The 13020-nt window shown below is 34.1% G+C and overlaps 1 protein-coding gene across 2 annotated transcripts; it reads right to left on the bottom strand.

The window, feature by feature from the left end:
- Positions 1 to 110: 110 nt before the first annotated feature.
- On the bottom strand, positions 111 to 10914 carry LOC117157174 (uncharacterized). Of its 2 annotated transcripts, XM_033334979.2 has the most exons (8): positions 10240 to 10914; positions 9963 to 10050; positions 9647 to 9757; positions 8777 to 9407; positions 8496 to 8588; positions 7000 to 7158; positions 6590 to 6893; positions 111 to 6509 (listed from the first exon to the last, which is right to left on the bottom strand). In XM_033334979.2, coding segments are annotated over exons 1-8 (1698 nt in total). In that variant the 5' UTR covers positions 10242 to 10914; the 3' UTR covers positions 111 to 6199. The 2 variants fall into 2 exon arrangements, with proteins under 2 accessions (XP_033190870.1, XP_076480795.1); XM_076624680.1 differs by lacking the exon at positions 10240 to 10914 and having other exon boundaries at positions 9909 to 10049.
- Between the last annotated feature and the right edge of the window lie 2106 nt (positions 10915 to 13020).

Raw genomic sequence — 13020 nt, 5'->3', positions numbered from 1 at the left:
AATATATAAAAGTTATCTTGATTGAATGAAAACAATCAACTGTTTAAAGTATCGTAGCTCGGGCGTACTGGTCTTGCACACGCATATCTACTGAATAAAATTGACGTGTCTTCAAAAATGAAAATGTCCCGTGGACATCATTTATTATTATACCTAAAGTCTGATATAATCGTGCGCTAACTTTTTAATCGGTACGGTTTTCTTATCTAGGCAATAATCAGTATGATACATATTACATTCAAAATTATAATTCTAGTTATATTGACAGCAGACTAATCTAAAGTGACAATCTTTTTTTCCTTTACGACTGTTCTTTTTCATACAAAACGGTGTTCGAGCGTGCGCACCTGGTTATTTTGTACACACGCATTTTATAAGTTTCTTCGGAGTGGCTTCACCCACCGCATACTATTTTTATCGTTTATTGTTTAGCTTCGTTTTGTAAATGATACTCTTTTTTTTCTTTCAATATTGTTCGAATTAAAAAATATTTAAATTCATTTTTCTCACAATATTAGACAGACTTGAAAAGAAAAGCTCGCGCGGAAGTCGAAGCCAAAGGAAAACGAAAGATTGAAACTTAATTTTAAAAGAGCGCATCGCGGAATACAATTCGCTTCATCTATAACGTGTTACATGATAAAAGTAAAATTTTTTGTTCTTCTTTAACTATAATCCTCTGTTTCCGGCATTATCATGTGGCAGATAATAAAAATACCGAGATCATTCGTTCGTCATTTACAATATTCATGGAACAAAGTGTTCCCAGTATTCTTACGAACTCGACGATGAAAATACCAGCTAAAAATGATCGAGGTCCCCCGTGAAAAAGACGAAAATAATAATTCATCTCTCTTAATCATCATTACGATAATCATATCACTATCATTATCGTCATCTTACAATTTTTATATATAACTTTACATTCCTACTATAGTTTAGCTTATTAGAAAGTGCGTAGATTTTCAAAAATTTTTTTACAATGGCAAATGAAAAAATATCTCGATAGATACCCTGAAAATAAATTATTACGTTAAATATACAGTCTCACGTCGTTAGATTCGCGTTTAACAATGTTCCTTTTTTTTCCTCTAATTTTCTTGTCGTCATGATAGAAAATTACAAGACTTCTTTATTTTATTTTTTCTCCTATCCTCCCATTTTATTTTCTTGCTTCTTGTATTATTATTTATTATTATGTTTTTTTTCTCTTCAAAGTAGGATGTCTCCTTATTATCTTACAAAGAGGCCATTTTCAACTCTTCCCTTGCATCTTCTTCTACCCCATAGTCTATTATCCTCAGAACATTGTCTCCTTTTTTCTTTCTTCTTTTTCTTTCCTTCCAAACGCCCCGCTTCACAAGACTTAACAATACGACAATGAACAGATAATTTAATAGGAACGTGTTTTATTATCAAAAATTCGTATGATCAGCATTATTGCCCATACAACATGGTGTCATGTAAAAATTAATCTATATCGCGATAGGACTGCATATTTCCTTGTTTTTCATTCCGTTTATCCTTCCTCTTCTTTTTCTTCCTTATTTATTTTTTTTAAATTAAGAAATTTCATAAAATTGCACGCTATACCTAGGCTTCATTCATGATTTCCATCCTTCTCTCTTCCACGATTTTTCTCCATTTTAAATATTTACGAATATGTTCCTACGTTAATTGCGGTATAGTCAGTACCGTATACCGTGTATTCGTAATGTTTTCTCCACTTCCGTTTATTTTTCTACTTTCTACCTTCCTTTTCGCTTGTTCTTTCTTTTTTGGCTAGACGACGAATATTGTTATCAAAAGGAGGGAGAAAAATAAAAAGAACGCGAACCGGAAAAAAGGAAGAGAATCGCGAAAGTCCGTTTTTCCTTTGCGTGTGTCTGCAGTGTTTTAACGAGGATAGTTTTGTACAAAAACCCTTCGTCTTTCCTTCGAACACGGACGAAAAAACTGTACACGTTACAAGACTTATACAATATATACTTATACAAAGTTTTGTTTTTACGTATATTCACCTCGATATGCCTGCTTAATCCTTATCTGGACATTGACATCAGTGTGTTACCGTTTATATTATAAAATACTGTTACGTTAAGAGCCTTTCTTTGTTTTCGTTCTTTAAAATCCAGATAAGAATTAATCATTGAGTGAATGGCATGCGCAAATTCATTAAGCCGTCAGTACTTCAAAATCAACGCGGTCGCAAAAGGGTCGAACGTTTTAAGGACACTGATCGTCTTCGATGATTCTTATCGTCGAAAAAAATCGTACATTTTCTGGCGCTTCAATAATCCTTCTCAATGCGATTACAAAGAAATTGCCGGGTTACATGATGGTCCTGAAACCTCGACCCTTAATTCCTCAAACGATCAAGGAAGGATTCCATGATTACGTAAATTGATCGATACGTTTCGAACGCAATATAGAACAAAGTAATTTCATTTCTTTCTTCCCTTTAAGTTCATTTGCGATTTGAATTCGTGAGCTTATGTACAACCGAACATAGGTCAGAATATATTCTCGCGAGGCTCAGGAAGACGCTTCCAGGCGTTTTGATTAAAATGGAAGCTCCGAATTTTCATTTCGTACGCAGAATATTATCTAAGGAGCCTGATAAAAAAAATTACCAGATTTTGCAAGGGAGCGAAGAAGGGGTACGTCAGTGCTTAAAATGGCCAATTTGAAAAAAGAAACAGAAAAGGAAAACAGAAATATTTATTCATAAATGGCACTGATTAGCAATTTATTGAATATCACGATTTATGGGGTTGCTTTATGAACAGTCCCGTATCTCCTTCGATAATTTCTACGACGCGAACCCTAAAATTACTTATTCACCTAGTTACTTACAATCCTTATAAACCTTTCTCGGTGATAGGTCTCCTATTTAACGTAGGTACAATATTATAAAAGTGCGTTAGTTCGTTCGAACAAAAGGGCCCGATAATCTTCCGATACAAAAATCTTGCTAATTTATAACCAGCAATTCGGAACTGCTCAAAACAATTATGGGAGTCGCTCATGTGAATCAGATTCTGAAAAAATCAATCGAAACGTAGAAATAATCGAAAACAAAGAAAAAAGGAAATTACAAATTTTAAAAACATTGAATCTTTCCAATTGGAAATTTTAGAAAATTGAATACTTTACCAGAATCCTTCTAACATTTGATTCCGTAATTATTTCGAGCAGTTTTTCCCATCAAATCGCATCTAAGACATTACAATTTCAAGCTCTCGCCTTGGGATTTGACAGATTAAGAATCGTGTTTGTCTTTCTTCTAATTTTTTCATGCTTTCACTCGCTTAATCGAACGAAAGTGAGTCGTTTTGTAAAACGCTACGATTAGAGCCCTCCTCTTCGACCTGGAGACATCGTATAATTATTAATACATATATTTACAAACTCTGTTTTTCCTCGGGAACTGTAGATCACTGTCATACAAAGAAGTAACAGAGGAAATGTCGTTTATTTCAAACACTCTAACTTGGGTGATCATTTACAAGTTTTTACTATTCTCGACTAAAGTGGCTGAGTTTCAATTAAAGGAACAATAGAAAATTCAAGAATATCGACGATTACTATTCGAAGTACTACAATTACATAGTTTTACACAATTAATTTAAACAATAATTTAAGAAGAAATCATTGCACTGGCATGCTAAGGCGAAGCATACCGTTAAGACAACTAAACTGTGTACCACTCAGTCTTAGGAAAATAGAAACGAAAACGTAGTTTTGTGGAAAGCGTTGAAACTTGTAAAGGACTGTGTGACTAAAAAAAGAAAGAAAAAATATATAATATAATCAAAAAGCATCAGATGAACGGAAAATTCAGGGAACACCGAAGAGAAAAGTTTTTCTAATCTAATCGAAAATACTGTAGCAGGTATTATGACCACATTAAAAGTAAATTAAACATAATAGTATTATCTTTATTTTACAAGTTATAGCGATAAAAACAAAGTAATCCCCAATCCCAGATTTTCTTTGAAAAAATTCTCCATTACTGATCAACGATTTGATTGCAGAGGGTAGATCACTTTGTGATCACCTATTTCGTTTTGATAGCGTTTCTCTGTTAATACTTAAATAATCAGTTTATATACTGTATAAAAAAAAACGATTCTTGGGACATCACCGAGCCATATAGTCGTATGTTCGCCGTATACGTTTTAGGATTCATTTATTACAATAATTATTTACTTTATTCGTTTCGTTTTCGTACAAAAACAGTTTGAATATCAAGTTGATATAGCTATTGAAAAATTAAGTTTCATTGTTAATGGTTCCTATTAGCGACAATTTGTTTAGTGAAGTTAAGAAAAAAGAGAGAAAAGAAATATTTAATTTCATTAATTATTCTCGACAAAGACGAAATAGGGGGATAATACAAAAGTTATTCGAAACAATTAAGAGATATCAAAAAAGAAAATTTTATATGGCGGAAAAAATATACAGTTGATGTAGATGTCCGAGGAACAGTGTGTTTCTTTGCCTCAAAATGGCGTATGTGGCATCCTGATCATTGCCGTTATCAAAAGTTACAGACCAGTTGGTAAGTGTGAAACCGTTGATGTCTTTTTTTTAAAAATTACAATCGAACCGATTTCAGATTCACCGCTATTTTAAGAGTTCGCAGCGATGGTGTTTGGCCATCGTCCTTAACAAATGGGGATATAAAAATTAATTATGTATATATTGTATAGATAATCTAGCCAACTATTTTGCTGTTACAAACTAGCAACTATTTTAGTAACTGATATCCATTATAGTCCACGGTCTTAAAATTATAAAACAGATTAGTCTGCCCGTCGATATTCACTATTATTTATTGCAACTCCGTGTGAGATAGAAATCCTCTTCGCGTGACACGTTACCTTTGTCATCACCATATTCCTCTTTTTTATTTTGTTAAATCGTGGTCGTTGTCATTGCAATAACGCAATAATTAGTTTTTTCTTGTGATCCCGAATGACTGGACGGAAGAGGGCTCGCTCAAATCGCGATATCGTTCCGTACCACGACTTCAGTTTCATAACATAAAGACGTATGCAAAAATGACAATAGCTTCCCTTTTCGATGACGATTTACATGTTTTCTTTGTCATATTTTAATTTTAACATTCCTATTTTTTCTTCATTTTATTCTTTTTTTTTTTGCTTAAGTTAATTCTTGATTTCAATTTGTAAGAACAAACAAGATTACCATATAATATGTATAAATCAATATTCATCATTCTCATTTTTTCACTTAAACAATAATAAACAAGGGCCGAGGTTCAGGCATTTAAAATAAATCTGTCGTTTCGCTACAAACTTATTGACATTTGTATTTTTTAGATCCGTTTCTGAAACATTTAGCTACGACGTTAATAAAATGCATAGCATGCATAGTATTAGAGTGATCAGATTACTGTCACTTCCTGCTTAGCCAAGATACACTCGAAGCTATCACATGTGTTTTTTATCGTTCAATGAGTCACAGAACCTGTATATATATAATTACGTTCACTATAACCTTTTTGTATTAAACTTTGTTCAGAGCGACGGGTATGACCCACGAATACACAAGAAAAAAAAAGAAACAAAAATTAATTTGCAATTTGGCATTCACAAACCAATGGAAGTAACTACAATATCGTTAGAAACGATTCTAATGATGTTATTTGATCCGATGTTAATGTTTCTAAATAATGCATCTATCTCAAGTGAGAAAATATAAAGTAGATTTATTAATATTTCTTCTTTACTTCATTCTTCCCTTTAATATCGCTCCGGATTCATTCACAAAAAATTTGTCTTTGTTACTACCGGTGGTCGGGAGAGTGTTTCGATTTTTTACGAGCCGTACTCTTCCGAGTCACATCCTATGAAAATTACTCACTCGCGTAAACTATCGCTGAGTCTCTCTTTTTTTTTTTAAATCGTATCCCCTTTCCATGCGTATTTATTTAAGATATACCCGACTGTCACCAAATAATCCTCCCACAGAATGTGCACATAAAATGTGCTGCCAGTCACTCTGGAAACCTGTCTCCTCATCAATGTTATCCATATCTCCTTTTACATTTTTTTTGCATACGTTCACATGTACGTTGCATTTTCAATGTTAATTACTTTTTATTTGTTTGTTTAAAAAGGTTAAAAGATTAACCCCTTTACCAGCTCCTGAAAGGTATTCTCTAGCTGAATCATTTAGGCTCTGGGAAGGTCACCTGACACTTGTAGACTTCTTCGAGCATTACCGCTTGCCCTTGACCTTGACTTACGGTAACAGGAGTCGTGGCATTCACTACGACAACCTGTTGACCTTGCTGTGCTTGTTGAGGCTGCTGCTGCTGCTGCTGCTGCTGTTGCTGCTGATTACTCGCGTTCGCTTGCTGTGCGTTACTTGGATTATTCGCATTCTGACTTCGGGCAGTTTGACCGTACTTTTCATGAATTGCACGATGACGCTTTAATGCGAAGCGATCGGAAAATCCGATCTCACATATATCACATCTGTAGGAAGAACGATATTGATTAGATGTTTAAATTGAAAATGAAATAACGAAGTATTAAAAGTACATGCTATATATTACCTATGAGGCTTTTCACCAGTGTGAACCTTCGCGTGATTTTTCAGATGTGTAGCTTGATTAAAGGCCGAACCGCATATATTACATCTATAAGGTTTTTCACCAGTATGAATTCTTCTGTGATTCCAAAGGGTCGAATGTCTGGCGAATGTTTTTTCACACACTTCACACTGATAAGGACGTTCACCAGAATGAATTCTCTCATGATTCTTTAAATGAGGACTTTGCGAAAACTGCATACCACAAACACTACATTTAAACGGTTTTTCACCAGTATGCACTCGTCCATGATTTTTTAGATAAGCAGCTATAAATGTAAAAATAAATAGCGTGAATGTAAAAATAAGTTGACAGTGTACATTATGATCTTTTAGAACAAGTTACCATAATTTGCATGATTCTATTTTATTCACCTTTTGCGAAAGCTAAGCCACAAACTTCGCACTTGAAAGGTTTGTCTCCAGAATGAAGTCTCTTATGGGACCAAAGTGACGAATATCTGGAGAATGTTCCATCACATACGTTGCAATGAAACGGCTTCTCTGCCTGATTTTGACTGTTCTGTTTACCGCCTGTAAATAAAAGAACATCCGATTTCTTAGTTTTCCTCGAAGGGCCAGTTCTACAAAAAGATATGCTTCGAGATGATTGAGTAAATGCTTTGAAGAATTAGAGACACTGGATTGTGTATGGTTCTTTGAAAAATATACTCTTTGTTGATATATCCAAAAGGGGATTTCAATATAGAAAAGAGAAATTCTACATTATAGCACCAATAAATCATTTTATGATGCAAAACTAATGCTTTGGACAAAATGTAACAATATTATGTAGAAATTTGAACATGCGGGTTATGGAAGTTAGTGCAGAAAATAAGAAATGAGGTATGATAAGATGTTTTAAATCTGATGATTTTTGGATCATTATATATATGTATAGAATGATTAGTTATATTCAGAGTATCAAAATAAGTTCCTTATTGCCTATGTCTTGAAATAAAGAAAGAATGAACTATATGAACTGAAATCTAAAATAACTTTTCCATATTAATAATGCTAAAGTTTAGTGAATCAAATTCATAAAACTGTCCCTTAGGGGAGATTTTATTCCGTGCAATGATTCTTAAATGTAAATATCGACAATGCTACCAAAAAGAAAACAGAATTGATGCAACCAAAATTCAAAATTTTTAATATTGGGAAAAACCAGCAGTGCTGAAGACTTTTGTCTATCTACAACAAATCCATGCAAATAAAATATGGTAGGTACTATAAACAATGAAAGAAGCTTATGGTACTAAATTTTTGCAGCATTAAACACTTATTTTTTTGCTATAAATTCGAGAAAGAAGCAAAACAAATAACGACGAAATGATTCTAAATATTATTTTTTCGAAACGGTGATATAACGGTATTTATTTATTTTTTTTTTCAAGTAAGGTATAAGAAGGTATAATGACTTTTAAAACTTTTATAATTGGTAGACAAATTTAAATGATATTATCCAATTATTAATAGACGGTTCTAAAATATACTATGAAATATAAATCCCTTATTCTTTGGCTTTAATTTCTCCGACTTACTTCCTATGATGATGCGGCCTGTTGCCTTGCAGCCGCCACACTTTGCGAGGGAACTGATTCCAGAATCTAGTTTTTCGTCGTGTTTACCTACCATACACCACCCGATGTACGATCATGATAGTAATGAAATGATAGTAGTACAGGAAAGATGATTATGGTTTAGTAAGAAAAATGTTTCTTTTATCTTATTAATTTTTATACGTGTTAATATTATATATATTAATATAATATAATATATTACTTTAAAACAATAGAGAATCTAATTTTTCATAGCAAACATTTTTCTTCTATTCTGCATGAAGCATGGCAATGGTAATTTTTACTTACCAATAAAAATTATTCCTGTGCCATTACATTTATGACACTTAGTAACACTGGTGACGCCCCTTCGTTTCACAGGATGATGACCAGGTTTGATAGCTATAAAAACAAAAATACATTTGAAGTATTTATTAGATACAGAATATTAAAATATACTATAAATCAAAGTAATTATTTAAAGTTTCTGTAAAAGTTAAAGCCAAATAACATTCATATTAACACTTTATATGTTGTTACATGCTACAATGGAAAATATTTTTACAGTAAATAATGAATGATGAACATACTCTTTTTAATTTTAGTAGGATGATGTTCACAAGGGTCTTCACTGCCACAATCTTCACAAATCTGCACCTTTGGTTTTTGGTGCATATTTGTCTTATGGCTCTTTAATTCTCCTGGTAATGCAAAACAAGCTCCACACACATCACAGGTATATGGTCTTTCTGGTGTAGTTGCAACAGTAACTGTTGTAGGTGTTTGTACAACAACTTGCTGTGGTTGTTGCTGAAGATTACTAGGTGTTGTATTATGAATCCGTTTATGATGATTCAGCAAACTCATATGCCCAAAGACCAAACCACAAATATCACATTTGAAGGTTGCATTGGTAGCAGCCGCAATACTCATCTGATTCAATAATGTGTTATAACCGACAGGTTGAACATCAAAACGATAACAACCCTTGTCATCGGTTGTAATTGCACCGATTGTGCTCACTGCATTTGTTTGAACCTTTTGGAGCATGTTGACATTGTAATAGAAAGGGAAGTCTGCAGTTGCAGATTGCTGCTGGGATTTATCCTCTTTCTTATCTGTTGTAACATACATCTGCTGAGATTGTTGCTGTTGCGATTGTTGACCTTGAGCAGCTTGCTGCTGCTGTATTTGTTGTGGGTCAAACATAGCTGCTTGTTGCTGTAAATTAATATTGTAAATAACAATTTCTTATATTTAATATAATAAATACAGAGATAGGTAAATACATTATTGATTAAAAATTTATATAACAGATCTATGTAAAAAGGAAGTAAAATATAGAAACTTATTTAATGAAAGATATTATACATATTTAAGGATATGATCTACTTATACACTGTTCCTTCTTAAATCAGATGTAAAAACCTATCTCTGTTTATAGTTTCAAAAGTAGTAACCTGTCTCTGATCGCCGTAGCTCGAATTACTCTGCTCCGTTTGAGTAAAACTATTGGTTTGCTCAGTTTGAGTAAACATGGAACACTTCACTGGCTGTTCGATTGGTTGGCTCTGTTAAGCGGTAATTATTGTTAGATATTACGAGTCTTGTACTACATCCACAAAAAACAGTGACATTCTATATGGCTTTGTTTAAATCAACGTGCTATACACATTGGTATACGTTATGCGTATTAAGCATCAATGAGAAGCTAATAAATACCAATGGAGAAAACTCGTTCCTTTTTTACGTCGTGCTGGTATACAAGCTGCATACCTGTTGTATTTGATCAGGACGGGTTGTGTTCAACCACACCACGTTGCTGCCATTTGATTCTAGGGCCATTGATGTGTTGCCTTTGACCCTGCACAATCAGTAGGCATTCATTAAATGGAAACAAAACAGGAGCTGTATGTGATACATCTAGATATGTAACGGAGCCACACCAAAGTAGCTAGGGATAACTTTTATAGATAAATATAAAAAGAAAAGAATGATAGAATAAAGGTAAGAAACAAGGGCTCCAAGTATAACCGCGACATACGATACTCACATGTGATAGTCTACACGGGCGCCGCGGGTTACATGTCTGGGTGCCAAACGGATGATCTTCTAGTTGCCATGACTGCGGCGCGGAATGCCGCGCAGCTGGTCACTACTATTCCTGGTGATCGTGATACCTTAATAACTAATTTATATGTTTCGTCCTATACAACATCCGAGAAACAAATTCCTCGTGTCGGTAGGGCCGTGGTCGCGACGGAAAAATCAATGGCGATCGATTTAGTGCTTTGATACACCTTTTTAATACGTTAGATCCCGTTAAAATTAACACTGGGCACAACGCCGGTCAGATTTCGCCTGTTGTGGATGCCGCGAAATCAGTTTTGAGTTACACGCTTGTCAATGAGCAGCGTTGACCCGCGCAGATCATGTCGTCCAAGCGCGGTGGCGGTTGCGGCGACTGGTATACGAAGCGCGGGTTTCTCGGTTGCATAAAATTGGCGGTACCTCAGCGTTAAAGCTTTCTTTGATTTTGTTTCCGTAAGGTTGGGCCACGTCGCCGCGTACCGTGGCTCAGGATAGGCCAATGCGCGAACAAGCAGACCGAGCACCGTCAACAAACTCTACGGTAGCCATTACACGCGACGAGGATAACAATGGGCGACACGAACGCGCGCTGCCCCCGATGCCTTTTTCCGAAGCGTTTTCGGGCGCCTTCCGTGAATGCAGCCGCAGCCAAGCGCCGCCAAGGTCAGCTCCCGGTGACGCTCCACAGACGCTAATAGCCGTTACACCAAGCGATTTCATTGGTCCATGACCTACTGTCCTCGCTTCTTATTGGTCTCTACGTTCTCTACGTGACAGTCTTAGAAATCATCATTTATCTCTTCCTATTAACATTACACTTTTTTTCATGAGATTTAAAGAAATATTCTCGAGTCTTTCTTAAATATTTACAAGTATTTTATTTTTATTTGGAATAAGTTTTTTTGTTTGGTTTTTTTATGAGAATAAGTATGTTATTTTAGGATGAAACTATATACTGGAATTGTAAAAATAATAAGTAATATTAAACTACTAAGTAGTTATAATTTTATATTTACTATATACATGTTTTAGGTGTAAAAGTGTCTTTTGTATCTGTGAAGTATGTAGTTGACGTGGAAATCTAGCTTGAGAGTTTACATTCATAAGTAATTCAGCTGTCCGATGTAAGATGGCGCTGCTGAGTTTCCGAGACCCACACAGGTATTTGAAGCTTTACCCGTTGCGTATAATCGTCCATACATTATCGAGGAAAATGGTCGCTCGTTTATAATTAATTTGAAATTGAACCACGTGATATTTATTAACGATTTCCAGTCTCCAACGGTTCATGGAAACGTGATGGATATATATCAGCAATCGGTTCTAAAATTTGGCATATATTTTATTTTGCATATTTTCACTACCTTACCGATTCATATACTGTGGCGTTTTTTATAACTAATTGATACAATTGAAAAATAAGGGATCCGTTTAACGTACATCACATTGTCGGTTTAAAGAAGTAAAAAAATTTTATTGTTCGTATGATTTCTTCAAGTTATGTATGGTTTATATATGGAATATATTATTATTTTCCAAGATAATTTAGAAATCATACGCTATCCATTTTCATTTATTCTATATTAGAAGATCTATTTTTGTTTAAGTCTACATAAAAGATATATTTCTCTATCTGAATTATTGTTACCGATGAGCGCCAACTAACAAAACCTGCCAAACATTATAATAAACGACGTTGCATATGATTCCACTATCTCGTGATTTATAAATAATGGGCAATATATAAGGACAAAGTTTAAATGTTGTCTAATAAGCCTTGTCTTTAAACCTTACCAAATAGTCACTCAATAAAATAAATTTTCATTACAAATGAACAGTAGATATGTTATAATAAAATTTAGTAAATAATACTGATGTTAAAAAGTGATGTTTAACAAGCTTTTTTCAGATAAAGATGCGGTACTAGAGAAATTTCGTTGACAAGTCATGCAAAATATTTCCTTGAGGACATCGTATCAAATGGGTCAGCCTTCTATGAAAGGACGAGAGATTAAAGTCATGTGTGTGCATAGCTCTATACATACAAATGCGGCTGGAACATCGTGAATTACGTACTCATATTGACGACGCGTACAATACTAATTTTCCTGATAAATTTCAGAACATCAATTTCTCTCTTCCCAAAATCGTTATTCCAAAATTATTCTCCTTCCCAAATTATTCCTTTATTTATCATCTTAGGGAAAACTTAAAGCAATCAAAGTAACAAAATATTCAGTTGCTGGCGCAGTTAAGTTGATGTAAAGGATCAACGCTTCTATTTCCTTGCCATATTATTCAAAGGTATTTCACCTTTCAAAACTTTTAACATCGAGTAGGTACGTGTTCCGCGTAAAATGTACAAATTCCTCTGGATAGTGTAATTTCCGCAGTACAAGTTACAAATGAAATTACCGCGAACAAAGCGATCTACTCAGTCATTTTACGGTTTCAAGAGCATGGATTTTGCAATATTTTAAAATTACAAAGATTAAAGCTATTAAACGCTATTAAAAGTTGGAAATTTTCACGGCTCCTTATACGAAGATCATGTAATTACTTTCAAATAAATGAGGAAACGACCGAATATAGGATATGAAGATTTTCAGCATAATTAGGAGAATCTCGACACTTTCAGCTTTAAAAATTCCTAAAAATAGTTAATTCATTAAAATATATTTTGCTACAGCGTCGAAATAAATGATTTTAATATCCCTCATTCCTTTCCTCAGGAATAATCATC

Source organism: Bombus vancouverensis, chromosome 15 (genome assembly GCF_051014615.1).
Source record: "Bombus vancouverensis nearcticus chromosome 15, iyBomVanc1_principal, whole genome shotgun sequence".
NCBI classification, from domain to species: domain Eukaryota; kingdom Metazoa; phylum Arthropoda; class Insecta; order Hymenoptera; family Apidae; genus Bombus; species Bombus vancouverensis.
This window is presented reverse-complemented; position numbering and strand designations above follow the sequence as displayed.

What these genes read in the sequence shown, in the direction of transcription:
- LOC117157174 (XM_033334979.2), bottom strand. An exon ending in GTCCTGATCAAATACAACAG is followed by an intron (nt 9,758 to 9,962) that starts GTATGCAGCTTG and finishes ACCGCTTAACAG; the next exon opens with AGCCAACCAATCGAACAGCC. An exon ending in GCTACGGCGATCAGAGACAG is followed by an intron (nt 9,408 to 9,646) that starts GTTACTACTTTT and finishes ATTAATTTACAG; the next exon opens with CAACAAGCAGCTATGTTTGA.